A 21348-nucleotide genomic window follows, 5' to 3' on the forward strand; every position below is an offset into this window, starting at 1 on the left:
CTGTCTGGTCTTGTTGTGTTACTGTCTGGTGTTGTCGTGTTACTGTGTTGTGTTACTGTCTGGTCTTGTCGTGTTACTGTCTGGTCTTGTGTTACTGTGTCGTGTTGTGTTACTGTGTCGTGTTACTGTCTGGTCTTGTCATGTTACTGTCTGGTCTTGTGTTACTGTGTTGTGTTGTGTTACTGTGTCGTGTTACTGTCTGGTCTTGTGTCGTGTTACTGTCTGGTGTTGTTTCACTGTCCTTTGTTTCACAGTGTAAAGCACAATATTTGTACAGATGTATTTCCTGTGGTGTGTCATAACCTATTGTTTATGTATTACCAATGCCAAGGAAGGGATGAATGCATTCTAATATTTCCAGCCTCACCTCAGAATGTTACTGTTTTCAAGGTGAACACTGCCACCTTGTGGTGGTCTAGTGATAACACCACTGTCTGTCTACACCTCATAATGACCTCTGGCTGATTCAGTTCACTGTGGAATCTTTCTCTTTCTCTCTCTCTCAATTCAAAGGGATTTATTGGCGTGGGAAACATGTTTACATTGCCAAAGCAAATGGAATAGACCAGCAAGGGAAACATTAGTGAATATTAAACTCACAAAAGTTTATAGACGTTTCAAATGTTATATTATTGGCTATGTACAGTGTTGTAACATTGTGCAAGTAGTTGGAAATAAATACACAGATAAATATAGGTTGTATTTGCAATGTTTGTGCTCCACGTTTTTGACCTTTTCTCATGGCAATGGCCCACAAATCATGCAACTGTGATTTCACACTGCGGTATGTAGCCTAACAGATATGGGAATTTATCAATGTTTGATTTGTTTTCAAATTCTTTGTGGGTCTGTATGATCTGTGAAAAACATGTCTCTCTAATGTGGTCATACATTTGGCGGGTGGTTAGGAAGTGTAGCTCAGTTTCCACCTCATTTTGTGAGCAGTGTGCACATAGCCTGTCTTCTCTTGAGAGCCAGGTCTGCCTATGGTGGCCTCTCTCAGTAGCAAGGCTATGCTCACTGAGTCTGTACATGGTCAAGGATTTTGTTAATTTGGGGTCAGTCACAGTGGTCAGGTATTCTGCCACTGTCTACTCTCTGTTTAGGGCCAGATAGCATTCCAATTTGCTCTGTTTTTTGGTTGATTCTTTCCAGTGTGTCAAATGGTTATCTTTTCACTTTCTCATAATTTGGTTGGGTCTAAATGTGTTTCTGTCCTGGGGCTCTGTGGGGTCTGTTTGTATTTGTGAACAGAGAGCCCCAGAACCAGCTGGCTGAGGGGACTCTTCTCTAGGTTGATCTCTCTGTAGGTCATGGCTTTGTGGTGGAATGTGTGGGCATCTCTTCCTTTTTAGGTGGTTGTAGAATTTAGCGGCTCTTTTCTGGATGTTGATAACTAGTGGCTATAGTCCTAATTCTGCTCTGCATTGTTCGGGATTTTGCATTGTACACAAAGTATATTTTTGCAGAATTCTGCATGCAGAATCTCAATTGGGTGTTTGTCCCATTTTGTGACTTCTTGGTTGGTGAGTGGACCCCAGACCTCACAACCATAGGTTCGATAACTGATTGAAGTATTTTAGCCAGATCCTAATTGTGATGTTTTATGTTCATTTTGATGGCGTAGAAGGCCCTTCTTGCCTTGTCTCTTAGATCGTTCACAGCTTTGTGGAAGTTACCTTTGGTGTTGATGTTTAGGCCTAGGTAGGAATAATTCTTTGTGTGCTCTAGGGCAACAGTATCTAGATAGTATTTGTTGTCTTGGCTGCTGGACCTATTTTGGAATACCATTATGTTGGTCTTACTGAGATTTACTGTCAGGGCCCAGGTCTGACAGAATCTGTGCAGAAGATCTAGGTGCTGCTGTAGGCCTTCCTTGGTTGGTGACAGAAGCACGAGATCATCAGCAAACAGTAGACATTTGACTTCAGATTCTAGTAGGGTGAGGCCGGGTGCTACAGACTGTTGTAGTGCCCTCGCCAATTCATTTATATATATGTTGAAGAGGGTGGGGCTCAAGCTGCATCCCTGTCTCACCCCACGGCCCTGTGAAAATACATCTGTGTTTTATTGCCAATTTTAACTGCACACTTGTTGTTTGTGTACATTGATTTAATAATGTCATATGCTTTCTCCCCCAACACCGCTTTCCATCAATTTGTATAGCAGACCCTCATGCCAAATTTTGAAATCAACAAAGCGTGAGAAGACTTTACTTTTGTTTTGTTTGTCAGTTAGGGTGTGTAGGATGAATACGTGGTTTGTCATACGGTATGTTGGTAAGAAGCCAATATGTAATTTGCTCAGGAAGTTGTTTTCACTGAGTAAATGTTGGATTTTTCAGAGATTATGGCTGACGCCAATTCCACTGTAATTATTGCGGTCAAATTTGGCTCCGCTTTTGTGGATTGGGGGGATCAGATCAGTCAATGTTGTTGAAGAGTTTAAGAATAGCCTATTTGAATTTGTGGTCTGTATATTTGATAATTTCATTGATGATACCATCAACACCACAGGCCCTTTTTAGGTTGTAGGGTTTGATCCTGTAGTTCATCCAATGTAATTGGAGAATCCAGTGGGTTCTGGTCTTTAGTAGCTGATTCTAAGTTCAGTAAATGATCATGTATATGTTTTAGCTTTTGGTTCTTTGTTATATGTCCAAAAGGTTGGAGAAGTGGTTTTATCCGTACATCTCCATTTTGGATAGCTAGCTCTTTGTGTTGTTTGTTTAGTGCGTTCCAATTTTCCCAGAAGTGATTTGAATCTATGCATTCTTAAATCACATTGAGCTGTTTTCTGTCATGCTGTTCCTTCTTTTTCTGTATTATTTGAGTGATTCACCATAGTGAAGCCATAGGCTCAGGTTTTCTGGTTCTCTATGTTTTTGGTTGGATAGGTTTCTCCCAAAAAATTCTTAGGTTTTTACATTCAACATCAAATCATTTCTCATTGATGTTAGTTGTCTTAGGTTTTCTGCCTGAATTTAAATTTGATATGTTAGCTGATATGTAAAATATATTATTCAGGCTTCTACTGCTAAGTTTACACTTTCACTATTGCAGGAAAAAATTTTGTCCAGGAAGTTGTCTAGCAGGGATTAGATTTGTTGTTGGTTTGGTCGGTTTCTACAATACCCTCCGTCTATCTATAACATTCCTTAATAGTGTGCAGTTTGTTCGGCTTCGATGCCTCACGGTTGAGTCTTGCTCCGTTCAAGTAGACTGTGATTTTGCTGTGATCTGATAGGGGTGTCAGTGGGCTGACTGTGAACGCTCTGAGAGACTCTGGGTTGAGGTCGGTGATAAAGTAGTCTACAGTACTACTGCCAAGAGATGAGCTATAGGTGTACCTACCGTAGGGGTCCCCTCGAAGCCTACCGTTGACTATGTACTACATACCCAGCGTGCGACAGAGCTCCTTCCTGTGTTAACGTTGTGGTGATGCAGCAGTAGGGAGCTCCTCTCTCTCCCTCAGAGCAGTATCTCTCTGACCCACTCTTCTTCTCTCCTCTGTTTCTCCACACCCCACTCTCTACCCCTTTTTTTGCATTTCCTTCTCTTATGTCTCTTCTGTCACCCTGTTCATCCCTCCCCTCTCTTCCTCATCCTCTGCCCCCATCCCCAGGACAGCAGCAGTTCTACAGAGTCAGCTGACCTGACAGGCATCAAAGAGCTGGATGACATCAGTCAGGAAATCGCCCAGCTGCAGAGGTGAGCCCCTCCCCGAACTATAAGCCCAGAACACTGAGCCCAGAACACTGAGCCCAGAACACTGAGCCTAGATCACTAACCCTAACCCCTTTGCTCGGCGGGAGGACATCTTTGTTTGTCATTTCTTTTAACAGCCAGGGGGAGATCTTCTTCGTTGGATTAAATCTACTTTTATTGTCTGTTGTTCACAGAAATGTACTTTGTGTACAGAGCCCTTGCCCAATGACTATGAAGCACAGCCAAGGAGATGAGGATAGGAAGCTATGTTTTGGGACAGACACTCTCTCTGGTTTCCTACTGATCCTCTATGTCGTGCCTTGTGGGTTTCCCTGATGTGTGTTCTGTAAACCGTGTCCTCTTCATACTGCCTCCTCAGCACTCTTATCTTTTACAGTGGGATACACTCAGGTAACCTGGTGACACAAAGGCATTGTTGCCGTGTCTAGCATTGGCTAGGGCAGTGTTTCTCGATCCATACCTTGCAGATCCCCCAGAGACTGCACTGTCAACTAATCTCCAAGCACTTGGGGGAGGAAATAACGTACAATTTGACGTGTGTGTGTGTGTGAATGTTGTTGCAGAGAGAAGTACACTCTGGAGCAGGACATCAGGGACAAAGAGGAAGCCATCAGACAGAAGAACAAGGAAATTCAGGTGAGACACAGGGAGTAAGGGACCCATTTTATGGATTCTTAATGGGTCTAATCCAGGGGAAGGGAACTCTCATTCTGAAGTGTCTCATGGACTACACAGCTTGTTCAATCACAACTACTCAAAACAGATTGGCGGAAAATATCTGACTCCACCCCACCTCAAACCTGAACTTCCAATTATTTTGGGATGGAGGTGAGGAGAGAGGATGCAAGGAATCAAGAAAAGACAAATTGAGAAAGTGCCTATATCTCTATAGCTGAGGTCTCCTTCCCTTCCACCATTACCTCAGGAGATGCAGGAGGACCTGGACCAGGAGAGCGGTGGTCTGGTCTGATTACTGTATGTATTTTAACAGGAGATGCAGGAGGACCTGGACCAGGAGAGCGGTGGTCTGGTCTGATTACTGTATGTATTTTAACAGGAGATGCAGGAGGACCTGGACCAGGAGAGCGGTGGTCTGGTCTGATTACTGTATGTATTTTAACAGGAGATGCAGGAGGACCTGGACCAGGAGAGCGGTGGTCTGGTCTGATTACTGTATGTATTTTAACAGGAGATGCAGGAGGACCTGGACCAGGAGAGCGGTGGTCTGGTCTGATTACTGTATGTATTTTAACAGGAGATGCAGGAGGACCTGGACCAGGAGAGCGGTGGTCTGGTCTGATTACTATATGTATTTTAACAGGAGATGCAGGAGGACCTGGACCAGGAGAGTGGTGGTCTGGTCTGATTACTGTATGTATTTTAACAGGATATGCAGGGGGACCTGGACCAGGAGAGTGGTGGTCTGCAGGACCTGGAGGCCCAGAAGCAGGATGCTCAGCAGCAGCTGGAGGAGATGGACCAGCAGAGGAACAAGCTGGAGGGAATGCTAAAAGACGTCCATCTGAAGTGTCAGGATCAGTCCACGCTGGTCAGTCAGCAACACACCTATACGATCGTGGTCTCGACAGGAAAATCTCTGTCCCCAGTTATAGAGGCTTATCTGAATGTCCAAAACGCTTGTCCCCAGTTACAGGCCGTCACTAGCGCTTATCGTATCTTATTTACATAGGATTCCTCTAGCTTGGATTGCAGGTAGCCTGCGGCAGGTAGTCTAGTGGTTAGAGCGTTGGGCCAGTAACCGAAAGGTTGCTGGATCGAATCCCCGAGCTGACAGGTAAAAATATGTTGTTCTGCCCCTGAGCAAGGCAGTTAACCCACAGTTCTCTGGGCACCGAAGACGTGGATGTTGATTAAGGCAGCCCTCCGCACCTCTCTGATTCAGAGGGGTTGGGTTAAATGCGGAAGACACATTTCAATTGAAAGCGTTGTTGTACAACTGACTAGGTACCCCTCTTTCCCAGACTCTTTCTGAGCTGTCTTATGAGCAGTTATTTTGACACCCTCTGAGCTGTCTTGTGAGCAGTTATTTTGACACCCTCTGAGCTGTTTTGTGAGCAGTTATTTTGACACCCTCTGAGCTGTTTTGTGAGCAGTTATTTTGACACCCTCTGAGCTGTCTTGTGAGTAGTTATTTTGACACCCTCTGAGCTGTCTTGTGAGCAGTTATTTTGACACCCTCTGAGCTGTCTTGTGAGCAGTTATTTTGACACCCTCTGAGCTGTCTTGTGAGCAGTTATTTTGACACCCTCTGAGCTGTCTTGTGAGCAGTTATTTTGACACCCTCTGAGCTGTCTTGTGAGCAGTTATTTTGACACCCTCTGAGCTGTTTTGTGAGCAGTTATTTTGACACCCTCTGAGCTGTCTTGTGAGTAGTTATTTTGACACCCTCTGAGCTGTTTTGTGAGCAGTTATTTTGACACCCTCTGAGCTGTCATTTTGACACCCTCTGAGCTGTCTTGTGAGCAGTTATTTTGACACCCTCTGAGCTGTTTTGTGAGCAGTTATTTTGACACCCTCTGAGCTGTCTTGTGAGTAGTTATTTTGACACCCTCTGAGCTGTTTTGTGAGTAGTTATTTTGACACCCTCTGAGCTGTCTTATGAGCAGTTATTTTGACACCCTCTGAGCTGTTTTGTGAGTAGTTATTTTGACACTTTCTGTGTCTCTATTTTATTCTTTCTCTCTATTTCCTCTCATTTTCTGTTGTCTCTCTCTCTCTCTCTCTCTCTCTCTCTCTCTGTCTCTCTCTCTGTCTCTCTCTCTGTCTCTCTGTCTCTCTCTCTGTCTCTCTCTCTGTCCCTCTGTCTCTCTCTCTGTCCCTCTGTCTCTCTCTCTGTCCCTCTGTCTCTCTCTCTGTCCCTCTGTCTCTCTCTCTGTCCCTCTGTCTCTCTCTCTGTCCCTCTGTCTCTCTCTCTCTCTGTCCCTGTCTCTCTCTCTCTCTGTCCCTGTCTCTCTCTCTCTCTGTCCCTGTCTCTCTCTCTCTCTCTGTCCCTGTCTCTCTCTCTCTGTCCCTGTCTCTCTCTCCGTGTCCCTGTCTCTCTCTCCGTGTCCCTGTCTGTCTCTCCGTGTCCCTGTCTCTCTCTCCGTGTCCCTGTCTCTCTCTCCGTGTCCCTGTCTCTCTCTGTCCCTGTCTCTCTCTGTCCCTCTCTCTCTCTCTCTCTCTCTCTCTCTCTCTCTCTCTCTCTCTCTCTCTCTCTCTCTGTCCCTGTCTCTCTCTCTGTGTCCCTGTCTCTCTCTCTGTGTCCCTGTCTCTCTCTCTGTGTCCCTGTCTGTGTCCCTGTCTGTCTCTCTCTGTGTCCCTGTCTCTCTCTCTGTGTCCCTGTCTGTGTCCCTGTCTGTCTCTCTCTGTGTCCCTGTCTGTCTCTCTCTGTGTCCCTCTCTCTGTCTCTCTCTCTGTCTCTCTCTGTCTCTCTCTCTCTCTGTCCCTCTCTGTCTCTCTCTGTCCCTCTCTCTCTCTGTCCCTCTCTCTCTCTGTCCTCTCTCTCTCTCTCTCTCTCTCTGTCCCTCCATCCAGATCTCATCCTTACAGACCCAGATCCACAGTCAGGAGTCTGACCTGCAGAGTCAGGAGGATGAGCTGAGCCGTACCAAGTCTGACCTGAACAAACTGCAGTTGGAGGAGAAGCAGCTAGAGCAGAACCTACTGGCCGGACGCATGCAGCTAGACTCCATCATCAAGTCACTCAAGGCCACCCAGGATGAGATCAACCAGGTACGTGGATAGAGAGATGCTGTAGCTCATTATCATAGACAAATGTTGTATTAAGTGAAGATGGTGTCACGTTTGGAGTAGAATGGAACTTTTTAATGTCCGTCCGGAAAATAGAAATGTTCCCTTTTTAATGGCTAAATTTACATTTACATTTTAGTATGCATTCACTACTGTAAGTCACTCTAGATAAGAGCGTCTGCTAAATGACTAAAATGTCCCGTGTGGCTCAGTTGGTAGAGCATGGTGTTTGCAATGCCAGGGTTGTGGGTTCGATTCCCACGGGGGACCAGTACGAGAAAAAAAAGGGGGGAAAAACTATTTTTTTCGTACTGGTCCCCCGTGGGAATCGAACCCGCAACCCTGGCATTGCAAACACCAACTGAGCCACACGGGACTGTTCCCATTTTGCTTCTACCTGTCCAATGCTTTCAGATCTAGCGTGGGGTTCTTAAACTTTTGCAGCTCAAGAACCAAATGAGAAATTGACTGTCCTCCCGTGACCCAAATCGTCCTACAACGACCCCAATTTAGAAGAAATTGTGTGTGATTTCTAGATGTATTCTCATGACTCGGTACCCACCTCTCACATTCCCAGGGCCCACTTTGGGTCCCCGCCCATAGTTTAAGAAACCCTGGACTAGAGGGTACGGGCTAGGGGTTGTTTCTGGATGGGACTTTCACAAGAACAGACAGTGTTATTTTCGTAGACTGACAACCCATTGTCCCTGCAGGCTTTTATTAATAAAGTTTTAAATGTAGGGTTGTGGCGGCCATTATATTTTGGCAGCCGGTAATTGTTAAGCAAATAACTGTCGGTCTAATGGTAATTGACCATTAACAGAAACACGTTTAGCATCTCCTGCCTTCCACACATAGCCTACAAGCCACTGATGCAGACCTTTCAAACATCTACATTTAATTTTTTTTTTTAATCCATTATTTATTTTAGACATATCCAAAGAAACATGATATGAAGAAAATGTAGTCTATTTCAGAAGAACATGTTCTGAGTTGTCCCTGATCTGGCTATGCCATATGGCTGTGGGCTACACTAGTGCTTTTAGCAGACAAGATTTGCTTAGAATTCCATGGCATTATTTTATAGTATGAAGAATACAATTGAACATAGCTGAATAAAATAGAAAGGATATTTTCTCCAAATGATTTCCGAGGGAGTGAACACGTGGCTATTCTGTTTTGAGCGGTTAACAAAGAAACAGGTCCTCCTATATGCTTAGTTTAGCTGTTTATGCTATTTTAGTTGTGATACAAACGTTGGGCTATATGTTTTGATGTTTAATAAGGCTGCATGATGAGACTAATGATGACTTGAAAAAACTCAAAATGATGACTTGAAAAAAGCTCTCATTCACAAGCACTTGATAATGCCTCGAATTTCCCGGTGGCATCTCTCTTGTGTGGCCGTAATGTCCCCTGAAAAAATTCATGCCTTATGCGGCCAGTGGTTGTTGTGCTCTTGGGCTGAATATTCATAATTATTATTCCCTTCTCCCGGCTTGCCAATCGCCGTGCTACGAAGCACCTCACACTCGTATGGCTTCCTCAGATATCTCAATTCTTATTAGCCAATGCCCGTCATGTGATCGGGGTTCTTCTCACAGGCATCTCAGCTCTGAAGTAGGCTACAAGTGAAGACCGACACATCGGGGACGTAACTGCACGCGTTCCTCTTATTGAATTCTGAGGCACATATTGAAGTGTCAACATTTTACTTTTTGTCAGCCAACAAGATGAGTAGGCCTAACGTACAGCAAATCCACCAGCCTATGTTAATCTACTATCCCCCATAATACAAAAGTTGACATTTTCTATTGGTCAACTTGTCCTTTTGTGCGAGAAATAAATATTTCAAGCAGTTGTGGGATGCGATAGATCCCAAATTAATACAACCGCTAGCATCAACAAAAACTTTTCTACACAATGAGGCTGACACAACCGATTTAGAACATTTAGCTTAAAATGTTGACAAACTATTTGGCTATTTCTTCACATTATATTTATTTAAGGGGTGGCAGGTGGTCTAGTGGTTAAGAGCGTTGGGCCAGTAACCGAAAGGTTGCTGGTTCGAATCCCAGAGCCAACTAGGGGGAAATCTGCCGATTGTGCCCTTGAGCAAGGCACTTAACCCTAATTGCTCCTGTAAGTTGCTCTGGACAAGAGCATCTGCTAAATGAAATGTTCCAAAATGCAATCAATTAGCGGAAAAACACCTTCCTCAAGTGACCGCAAAATGCGATTTAAGCATGTATTGCTTTATTATAAAGGTGCAATTTTATGGTGTAAATGATGTTCCCTAATCTTGAAACTCACACTCTGGTAATGTATGCCAGTTAGGCTCTACACCGGTTGTAAAGCGGATTAATGTGCTTAATTTTAAGAAGTTATTTGGACACTTTATCAATCAATCAAATTTATTTATAAAGCCCTTCTTACATCAGCTGATGTCACAAAGTGCTGTACAGAAACCCAGCCTAAAACCCCAAACAGCAAGCAATGCAGGTGTAGAAGCACGGTGGCTAGGAAAAACTCCCTAGAAAGGCCAGAACCTAGGAAGAAACCTATAGAGGAACCAGGCTATGAGGGGTGGCCAGTCTTCTTCTGGCTGTGCCGGGTGGAGATTATAACAGAACATGGCCAAGATATTCAAATGTTCATAGATGACCAGCAGGGTCAGGGTTCCATAGCCGCAGGCAGAACAGTTGAAACTGGAGCAGCAGCACGGCCAGGTGGACTGGGGACAACAAGAAGTCATCATGCCAGGTCCTAGGGCTCAGGTTCTCCGAGAGAGAAAAAGAAAGAGAGAATTAGAGACGGCATACTTAAATTCACACAGGACACCGGATAAGACAGGAGAAATACTCCAGATATAACAGACTGACCCTAGCCCCCCGACACATAAACTACTGCAGCATAAATACTGGAGGCTGAGACAGGAGGGGTCAGGAGACACTGTGGCCCCATCCGATGAAATCCCCGGACAGGGCCAAACAGGCAGGATATAACCCCACCCACTAGAGGGATATCTTCAACCACCAACTTACCATCCTGAGACGAGGCCGAGTATAGCCCACAAAGATCTCCGCCTCGGCACAACTCAAGGGGGGGCGCCAACCAGGACAGGAAGATCACGTCAGTGACTCAACCCACTCAAGTGACGCACCCCTCCTAGGGATGGCATGGAAGAACACCAGTAAGCCAGTGACTCAGCCCCTGTAATAGGGTTAGAGGCAGAGAATCCCAGTGGAGAGAGGGGAACCGGCTAGGCAGAGACAGCAAGGGTGGTTCGTTGCTCCAGTGCCTTTCCGTTCACCTTCACACTCCTGGGCCAGACTACACTCAATCATAGGACCTACTGAAGAGATGAGTCTTCAATAAAGACTTAAAGGTTGAGACCGAGTCTGCGTCTCTCACATGGGTAGGCAGACCATTACATAAAAATGGAGCTCTATAGGAGAAAGCCCTGCCTCCAGCTGTTTGCTTATAAATTCTAGGGACAATTAGGAGGCCTGCGTCTTGTGACCGTAGCGTACGTGTAGGTATGTACGGCAGGACCAAATCGGAAAGATAGGTAGGAGCAAGCCCATGTAATGCTTTGTAGGTTAGCAGTAAAACCTTGAAATCAGCCCAAGCCTTAACAGGAAGCCAGTGTAGAGAGGCTAGCACTGGAGTAATATGATAAAATGTTTTGGTTCTAGTCAAGATTCTAGTAGCTGTGTTTAGCACTAACTTTAGTTGTGATACAAACCTTATCAAAACATATAGGCATATGGGCTAGCTTACATGAGGTATGCCACTATGATTTTAAATAGTTGCAAAAATAAATAAAAAGGCATCCGCTGTTCCTTGTCTTACGCTGGGGATCATTCACAAGTGATAATACACCATTCACAAGTGATAATACATCATTCACAAGTGATAATACATCATTCACAAGTGATAATACACCATTCACAAGCGATAATACACCATTCACAAGTGATAATACACCATTCACAAGTGATAATACACCATTCACAAGTGATAATACACCATTCACAAGTGATAATACATCATTCACAAGTGATAATACATCATTCACAAGTGATAATACACCATTCACAAGTGATAATACACCATTCACAAGTGATAATACATCATTCACAAGTGATAATACACCATTCACAAGTGATAATACACCATTCACAAGCGATAATACATCATTCACAAGCGATATGTCATTCACAAGCGATAATACACCATTCACAAGCGATAATACATCATTCACAAGCGATAATACACCATTCACAAGCGATAATACACCATTCCGATAATACACCATTCACAAGCGATAATACACCATTCACAAGCGATAATACACCATTCACAAGCGATAATACACCATTCACAAGCGATAATACACCATTCACAAGTGATAATACGTCATTCACAAGTGATAATACACCATTCACAAGTGATAATACGTCATTCACAAGTGATAATACGCCATTCTTAAGTGATAATACATCATTCACAAGTGATAGGTGACAATATTAGCCTATCAGACTATTCTTAATTTAATCTTGTTTAAATAATATATGTGTGAAATGAGTTTTGATTGACAATGGACCATTATCATGTGCCTGTCTCGTAACAGTGGTAGGGGAAAAAATACATGTCATCTATGCACTTAAATAGTGAATGGAAGACGCCTTCCCAGTGGTTTATTTTCATGCCAGCTAGGTAGGCTATACTTCTGTTGTAAAGTGAAGCAATATGATTAATATTAGGAGAGATGATAAATGCGTATAGTAGGCCTAGCCTATAGAAAGATGATGGGATCCTCCTCTTTTTATTAGAGGCCATCACTTTGTTTTCTCCCACAATTGCGTAGTCAATAGAAATGTTGTGCAACATGAGCTCATGGGCTCTCATTAAGTGTTTTGATTTAGATGTTCCATTACATTTGCATTGATGTCAGGGATTACAGGGACAATAGAGTGCTGTGTACCAGGCAGTTAGCAAGTTTGGTAGGCTACTAATAACTATCAGCACCATCAGAGCTTGGAGAAGCCTTGTTACCGTGACTAAACGGTCACATGGAGTTTAACTGCGGTCATGACTCGTGACTGGCGGAGTGGCGGTAATACGGTCACCACAACAGCCCTATATACTTACTCTCTTTTACTAGAACAACCGGTGTTACTGGAGACTCACTGACATCCCTTTATCCCTTTAGGCTCGTAGTAAGCTTTCTCAGATCCAGGACAGTCAACAGGAGGTGACTAAGACTATAGAGCAATACAACAACGCTCTGAATGGAACCCACAGCCAGACTCATGCTGGTAGCATGACCAACCTGGCAGACATGAGCGAAGTAGAATTCTCAGAGAGGGAGAACGGGGAATTTGGAGCCAGGGTGAGTAGTGTTGTCATGATACCAGGGTCGTGTTCATTAGGCATCAAATGGAATAAAACTGATTTGAAACGGGGAGTGACTATCTGAATAAGAAATGCTCATTTTTGTTTTTCGTAGCAAAACATTTAGCTATGTAGTGCCTTAATGAAGACGACCGAAGACTGGAAAGAGCATGCCTATACTTGAATATACACTGAGAGTACAAAACATTAATAATCTAACTTGCTTTTTAGATGACATAGACTACAATCCCTTTTTGATGTCACTTGTTAAATCCACTTCAATCAGTGGAGGAGACAGGTTAAAGAAGGATTTTTAAGCTTTCAGACAATTGAGACATGGATTATGTATGTGTACCATTCAGAGGGTCAATGGGCAAGACAAAAGATTGAAGTGCCTTTGAACGGGGTATGGTAGTAGGTGCCAGGCGCACTGGTTTGTGTCAAGAACTGCAACGCTGCTGGGTTTCTCACACTCAACAGTTTCCTGTGTGTAACAAGAATGGTCCACCACCCGAAGGACATCCAACCAACTTGTCTCAATTGTGGGAAGCATTGCAGTCAACATGGGCCAGCATCCATGTGGAACGCTTTCAACACCATGCCCTGATGAATTGAAGCTGTAATGAGGGGAAAAGGCGCGGGGGGAATACAACTCAATATTGGGAAGATGTTCTTAATGTTTTCTACACTCAGTGTATATTATATACCCAGCTATTCATGTGGAGCTCTCACTGTGTTTAGTGTGACCTCACTTCCTGTTGCTCACACCTGACAGACTAGATACCTTTTTATTCAATGTTCATTATGTTAGAGATTACAAGAAGAAGCGTCTACATTCAGTTCCACTTGGTAAAGCGTTGTTGTCCCAACATTGGGCAATCCAGTTGATTTGAATGGAAGTGGAGAAGATTTTTATCTTTTGAGGTTGAACAATCTGAATATTTTGTCCCCCCAAAAATCCCCCAAAATCAGGAGGACAATTTCAAATCGAGGATAGCCATGTTCAGCAGCAACAAATCAACACCAAAACCCCTTCCTGCAGCAGACCCCTTCCAAACAGAGGACCCCTTCAAATCAGACCTCTTCAAAGGTAACTTTATAAATATATTATACCAAATGAATGTTTATGCAAAATAGTTGTCGGAACCATATTATCGGAACCATATTGTTGGAACAATTCTGGAATGATTCTAATTCCATGGCTAGGACTGTATGTTCCAGAGGCTATGAGGTTCTATTCCTTTAGAGAAAAGTGTGTGGTCTACATGTGCTTGGCTAATGAAGTACACCTGAACAGAACAGAAAGGCCTCCACGTGGTATATGCTCCACCGTTAATGAGAAATGTTTCCATCCACAAGGATCTTTGTCACATTTTGTCTCAATCCTCTCAGATCCATTTGGAGCAGATGATCCCTTCAAAGAGAGTGATCCATTCAAGGGTGCTTCCTCAGACTTCTTCAAGAAAACGACCGATCTGTTTGCCTCAGCAGATCCCTTCAGTAGAAAACCTACTCCCCCCATCAAGGTAATACATGTTGAATTACTGGCAGAATTATTTAATGTATTATTTTCTATGGTAATTTATTTACAGTATGTCATATTTGAATACATTTATATTGAATTATAAGCTGGGTGGTTCGAGCCCTGAATTCTGATTGGCTGACAAACGTGGTGTATAAGACCGTATACCACGGGTATGACAAAACATTTATTTTTACTGCTCTAATTATGTTGGTAACTAGTTTATAATAGCAATAAGGCACCTCGGGGGTTTGTGGTATATGGACAATATATCACGGCTAAGGGCTGTATCCAGGCACTCAGCGTTGCGTCGTGCGTAAGAACAGCCCTTAGCCGTGGTATATTGGCCGTATCGCTTAAATTCTATTGTATGTAATTTTTGGTCATATTTATTGAATATATTGGTATTGAAATGACATCTGTTTTCAGTTGAATGAATGTATCTTGATGGAGTTGATCTTAGTGGTGTTTCTATTCCTGTCTCTGTCTCAGCCTGGTGGAAGTCTGTCTGGTAGCAGGAATCTGTTAACCTCCCACAGCCCCCAGGCCCAGCCCCAGCCCCAAGCCTACAGGTACCTCTCCTCTGCAATATACAACCTCTCAACCCTTTAACACACACACACACACACACACACACACACTTGCTATTGAAGCAATGTGACACACAATTGCTATACATTTGAATCACTGTTTTTAGTCAGTGCACTCCAGATACGTTAGCTGCAATTGACATTTACAGTAAAAAAAAAAAAAAAAGGTTTCTGACTTTTCAGCATCCTATCAGTTATGAAGATAATGTGCTGTATCTTTCAAAAAGCAGCAGCTATCAAAGTATTTGTTTTTCTAAAGCTGTTTTCTGCTATGTCAGAGAACATTTACAACCTGGTCATTAAGTACTCTGAATTTCACAAGATTTAGAAGACGAAAAGGATAATCAAACTCCTATCTGTATATCACTAAGATACATCCATCTGTATATCACTAAGATACATATGTCTGTATATATCGCTAAGATACATCTGTTTGTATATCGTTAAGATACATCTGTCTGTATATCGCTAAGATACATCTATCTGTATATCGCTAAGATACATCTGTCTGTATATCGCTAAGATACATCTATCTGTATATCGTTAAGAGAAAAGGAAAGTTGTGCTAGACTTCTGAATAAAAGCCCTCATTCACTGCTGCCCAGGTGACGTGTTCCTGCACATTTTAGACTTTATTTCTGGGCATTCGTTTGTGGAATACAATTTGAAAACTCACTGTAACTTCATATTTTCCTGTGGCGGAGGTCTATATTTAGTAGGCTACCTACGCATTTAACTGCTGGCCAACTAAAAATAACCTTGGAAAAACAGGAGTTGCAGTGGAGGCCAAAAATAACAAACTCTGTGTGTCTGCGTGTGTGTGTGTCTGCGTGTGTGTGTGTCTGCGTGTGTGTGTGTCTGCGCGTGTGTGTGTCTGCGCGTGTGTGTGTCTGCGCGTGTGTGTCTGCGCGTGTGTGTGTCTGCGCGTGCGTGTGTCTGCGCGTGCGTGTGTCTGCGCGTGCGTGTGTCTGCGCGTGTGTCTGCGCGTGTCTGCGCGTGTGTGTGCGTGTGTGTGTGTGTGTCTGCGCGTCTGAGTGTGTCTGCGTGTGCGTGTTTGTCTGCGTGTTTGCATGTGTGCGTGTTTGCGTGTGTGTGTGTGTGTGTGTGTGTCTGAGTGTGTCTGTGTGACTTGAAAACGAACAACCAGAACACTCGCACCCCTGCTTTAACCAGTTCAGCTCTCCTCTTCCCCCCTCTCCTCCTCCCCTCTTCTCCATCCCCTGTTCATTCCCTTCATCCTCCGCTATTGAACTGCGGGCCTTTATGCCTCAGTCACTGAGAGAGGAGGAAGTTGGTTTAAGTTAGGGCTAACACTCCTACGCACCAGTGAAACGACACCCCTCCACAGGAATAAGGGACACACTGTGGGGGAAACTTAGAGCTATGCCACGAGAAGGAAAACACTGTGTAACACACATCATACTGCCCCTTTATCGCCAGTCACACACATTCTCAAGTCACAACAGAGTCGTTTCATGCCATTTCAGCAAGCCATGACACCCACCATCTCAGAATATTCAGAAATTGTTTCTGTAGTTAGAATCAGGTAAGATTGGCATTTCTAAAACATTATTTCAGTTGTAATTTAATTTCTGACATTAAACTAATTTGATTGCCCCCAAATTGGCTATTAAAATGTATAGGATTCAGATAATATTCCATAAATATAGTACCCAAAATCTGATTTGGACCAAACATCTTCCTACCAATGAATCAGACATTAGGAATCTCCAAGAGATGGTCAAAAACCACCCACGGAACCCCCCACACCCCATGTCAATTTAAAATGGCCAATTTGGGTGCAGTTAATTAACTTAATTTCTCAATTATCAAATTACAGTGCATTCGGAAGGTATTCAGACCCATTAACTTTTTTTACAGCCTTATTCAAAAATGGATTAAATAAAACATTTTCCTCATCAATCTACACACAATGCCCCATAATGACAAAGCGAAAACAGATTTTTATAAATTTGTGCAAATTTATAAAAACTTCTAAACAGAAATACCTTATTTACATAAGTATTCAGATCCTTTGCTATGAGAACTGAAATTGAGCTCAGGTACATCCTGTTTCCATCATCCATGAGATGTTTCTACAACTTGATTGGAGTCCACCTGTGATAAATTCAATTGATTGGACTTGATTTGGAAAGGCACACACTTGTCTATAAAAGGTCCCACAGTTGACAGTGCATGTCAGAGCAAAAACCAAGCCATGAGGTCGAAGGAATTTTCCGTAGAGCTCCGAGACAGGATTCTGTCGAGGCACAGATATGGGGAAGGGTACCAACAAATTTCTGCAGCATTGAAGGTCCCCAAGAACACAGTGGCCTTCATCAATCTTAAATGGAAGATGTTTGGAATCACCAAGATTCTCCCTAGAGCTGGCCGCCCGGCCAAACTAGTCAATCAGGGGAGAAGGGCCTTGGTCAGGGAGGTGACCAGTCCTCAGTAAAAGGCACATGACAGCTCGCTTGGAGTTTATTATTTAAACATCTTTTAGGGGGTAGATCAGCTTTAATATTGCAGATAGATTGTAGCTTCCATCAATGTAATTGTCTGCATCACTTCCAATCCCCCATATATTTTTTTGTGTATATATATATATATATATATATATATATATATACACACACACACACACACACACACACACACACACACACACACACACACACACACACACACACACACACACACACACACACACACTACTGTTCAAAAGTTTGGGGCCACTTAGAAATGTCCTTGTTTTTGCATATTTTTTTTGTCTGTTTAAAATAACATCAAATTGATCAGAAATACAGTGTAGACATTGTTAATGTTGTAAATGACTATTGTAGCTGGAAACAGCAGATTTTTTTTAATGGAATATCTACATAGGCGTACAGAGGCCCATTATCAGCAACCATCACTCATGTGTTCCAATGGCACGTCGTGTTAGCTAATCCAAGTTTATCATTTTAAAAGGCTAATTGATCCTTAGAAAACCCTTTTGCAATTATGTTAGCCCTGATTAAAGAAGCAATAAAACTGGCCTTTAGACTAGTTGAGTATCTGGCGCATCAGCATTTGTGGGTTCGATTACAGGCTCAAAATGGCCAGAAACAAAGGACTTTCTTCTGAAACTCGTCAGTCTATTCTTGTTCTGAAAAATGAAGGCTATTCCATGTGAGAAATTGCCATGAAACTGAAGATCTCGTACAACGCTGTGTACTACTCCCTTCAAAGAACAGCGCAAACTGGCCCTAACCAGAATAGAAAGAGGAGCGGGAGGCCCCGGTGCACAACTGAGCAAGAGGACAAGTACATTAGAGTGTCTAGTTTGAGAAATAGACGCCTCACAAGTTCTCAACTATCAGTTTCATTAAATAGTACCCTCAAAACACCAGTCTCAATGTCAACAGTGAAGAGGCGACTCCGGGATGCTGGCCTTCTAGGCAGAGTTTCTTTGTCCAGTGTCTGTGTTCTTTTGCCCATCTTAATCTTTTATTTTTATTTGCCAGTCTGAGATATGGCTTTTTCTTTGAAGGCCAGCATCCCGGAGTCGCCTCTTCACTGTTGACGTTGAGACTGGTGTTTTACTAACTACAGAAACGATTTCAGAACAATCTGAGATGATGGGGGTCAGTCCTTTTTCTTGTGCTTTTTGAGGTGGAACGACCCAACAAACAAATATTTTGTTAAAATGGTTTATTTATTTTTCTGAAACCTACAGTTGGAAATGTATTTGTTAAGTCAAAAAGGCATACCGCAGTGTTTGAAAACCACCACAGTGCTGCTCACAGTAACCCAGCACAGTGCTGCTCACAGTAACCCAGCTCAGTGCTGCTCACAGTAACCCAGCTCAGTGCTGCTCACAGTAACCCAGCTCAGTGCTGCTCACAGTAACCCAGCTCAGTGCTGCTCACAGTAACCCAGCTCAGTGCTGCTCACAGTAACCCAGCTCAGTGCTGCTCACAGTAACCCAGCTCAGTGCTGCTCACAGTAACCCACCACAGTGCTGCTCACAGTAACCCACCTCAGTGCTGCTCACAGTAACCCACCTCAGTGCTGCTCACAGTAACCCACCACAGTGCTGCTCACAGTAACCCAACACAGTGCTGCTCACAGTAACCCACCACAGTGCTGCTCACAGTAACCCACCTCAGTGCTGCTCACAGTAACCCACCACAGTGCTGCTCACAGTAACCCACCACAGTGCTGCTCACAGTAACCCACCACAGTGCTGCTCACAGTAACGCTTAGTTCTGTAATTAGTTAATCAGATGCGTACGTCATTCTTCAAGCTCTAATATTTAGGTTTGGAAAGTCCTAGTAAATACTGCATACCCCCTTCTCTGGATTCTCTCTATGTGGTTTCCCAGGCAGCTTCAATAACTAGTTTGTTCCCTGGATGTTTCCAAATGAAGTGTGTTTGGTTGTTTTCTTAAGTGTTTTTATGGTTGTTGTTCTGTTGTAGATGGCTTCGGAACAGTGGACCCTTTCGGTGGCAACGCTTTTGGAGGAAAGAGTGGATTCGCAGACTTCAGTCAAATGTCCAAAAAGGTAGGTTACAGTAAACCCACTGTCTGACTGTCAAGGCAACGAGATGTAGGCTCTTAACTAAAAGCTTATGTATAATATAGTACCTCTGTTGTAAAAAAACTTAATTTTGGATGTATTTTTTTGTCTTTATTCTGGCGTTGTGAGCAGAAACCAATCAACCCCGTGCTACCACCTAAAAACACACCCAACAGGCCTGCACCTCCTTATGGTAGGTGTGCGTGTTTGTGAGTGTGTATCCGGGTGTGTGCGTGTGTGTGCATGTGTGTGCGTGTGTGTGCGTGTGTGTGCGTGTGTGTGAGCAGTCATGCACGTGTTTCTGTGCTCACACTAATATGAGAAGGAAGTCAATGTGATGGTACTTATAAAACACAGTTCTTCCTTTTAGTTAGCAAAAAAAAAGTGATACTGTAAGTTAAATCAAAGGAACAGAAAATAACTCTAAAAACGGAGGCGTAGAAGCTAGGTTTAAAACACTTTTCTAGGGTAATACCACAAGACTAAAATAGACACTTCTATTATTAAATCGGTTTATCGAATTCATTTTCTTTAAAAAACATTCTGTAGTCAGTCTCTTGTTTATTGTGGCTATGTCTTCAATGGCACTCTATTCCCTACACAGTGCCACCTATTCCCTACACGGTGCCACCTATTCCCTACACGGTGCCACCTATTCCCTACACGGTGCCACCTATTCCCTACACGGTGCCACCTATTTCCTACACGGTGCCACCTATTCCCTACACGGTGCCACCTATTTCCTACACGGTGCCACCTATTCCCTACACGGTGCCACCTATTCCCTACACGGTGCCACCTATTCCCTACACGGTGCCACCTATTCCCTACACGGTGCCAGGAGTTAGTTAGGAGGAGTTAGTTAGTTAGGAGTTAGTTAGTTAGGAGGAGTTAGTTAGTTAGGAGGAGTTAGTTAGTTAGGAGGAGTTAGTTAGGAGGAGGAGTTAGTTAGATATTTAGTTAGGAGGAGTTAGTTAGATATTTAGTTAGGAGTTAGATATTTAGTTAGGAGTTAGTTAGTTAGGAGGAGTTAGGAGGAGTTAGTTAGTTAGGAGGAGTTAGTTAGTTAGGAGGAGGAGTTAGTTAGTTAGTTAGGAGGAGGAGTTAGTTAGTTAGTTAGTTAGTTAGGAGGAGTTAGTTAGTTAGTTAGTTAGTTAGGAGGAGTTAGTTAGTTAGGAGGAGTTAGTTAGTTAGAAGGAGTAGTTAGTTAGAAGGAGGAGTTAGTTAGTTAGTTAGTTAGAAGGAGGAGTTAGTTAGTTAGTTAGTTAGGAGGAGTTAGTTAGATATTTAGTTAGGAGGAGTTAGTTAGATATTTAGTTAGGAGAAGTTAGTTAGTTAGTTAGATATTTAGTTAGGAGAAGTTAGTTAGTTAGATATTTAGTTAGGAGAAGTTAGTTAGTTAGGAGGAGTTAGTTAGATATTTAGTTAGGAGGAGTTAGTTAGATATTTAGTTTGGAGGAGTTAGTTAGTTAGGAGATAGTTAGTTAGTTAGTTAGTTAGATATTTAGTTAGGAGAAGTTAGTTAGTTAGGAGGAGTTAGTTAGATATTTAGTTAGGAGGAGTTAGTTAGTTAGTTAGTTAGTTAGGAGGAGTTAGTTAGTTAGTTAGTTAGTTAGTTAGTTAGGAGGAGTTAGTTAGATATTTAGTTAGGAGGAGTTAGTTAGATATTTAGTTAGGAGAAGTTAGTTAGTTAGTTAGGAGAAGTTAGTTAGTTAGATATTTAGTTAGGAGAAGTTAGTTAGTTAGGAGGAGTTAGTTAGATATTTAGTTAGGAGGAGTTAGTTAGTTAGTT

The 21348-nt window shown here is 43.0% G+C and overlaps 1 protein-coding gene across 2 annotated transcripts in view; it reads left to right on the forward strand.

The window, feature by feature from the left end:
• The window catches only part of LOC106569607 (epidermal growth factor receptor substrate 15-like 1), a 74309-nt gene that overhangs the window by 31812 nt on the left and 21149 nt on the right, over positions 1-21348 (forward strand). For both annotated transcript variants that reach the window (XM_014141137.2, XM_014141138.2), the window contains exons 12-21: positions 3625-3710; positions 4292-4364; positions 5116-5277; positions 7263-7460; positions 12697-12876; positions 13851-13968; positions 14271-14404; positions 14893-14972; positions 19456-19541; positions 19689-19749. In XM_014141137.2, the coding sequence (XP_013996612.2) occupies positions 3625-3710; positions 4292-4364; positions 5116-5277; positions 7263-7460; positions 12697-12876; positions 13851-13968; positions 14271-14404; positions 14893-14972; positions 19456-19541; positions 19689-19717 (1146 nt within the window). In that variant the 3' untranslated portion in view covers positions 19718-19749. The remainder of the gene's footprint in view (positions 1-3624; positions 3711-4291; positions 4365-5115; positions 5278-7262; positions 7461-12696; positions 12877-13850; positions 13969-14270; positions 14405-14892; positions 14973-19455; positions 19542-19688; positions 19750-21348) is intronic.

This window comes from Salmo salar, chromosome ssa14 (assembly GCF_905237065.1).
Source record: "Salmo salar chromosome ssa14, Ssal_v3.1, whole genome shotgun sequence".
NCBI classification, from domain to species: domain Eukaryota; kingdom Metazoa; phylum Chordata; class Actinopteri; order Salmoniformes; family Salmonidae; genus Salmo; species Salmo salar.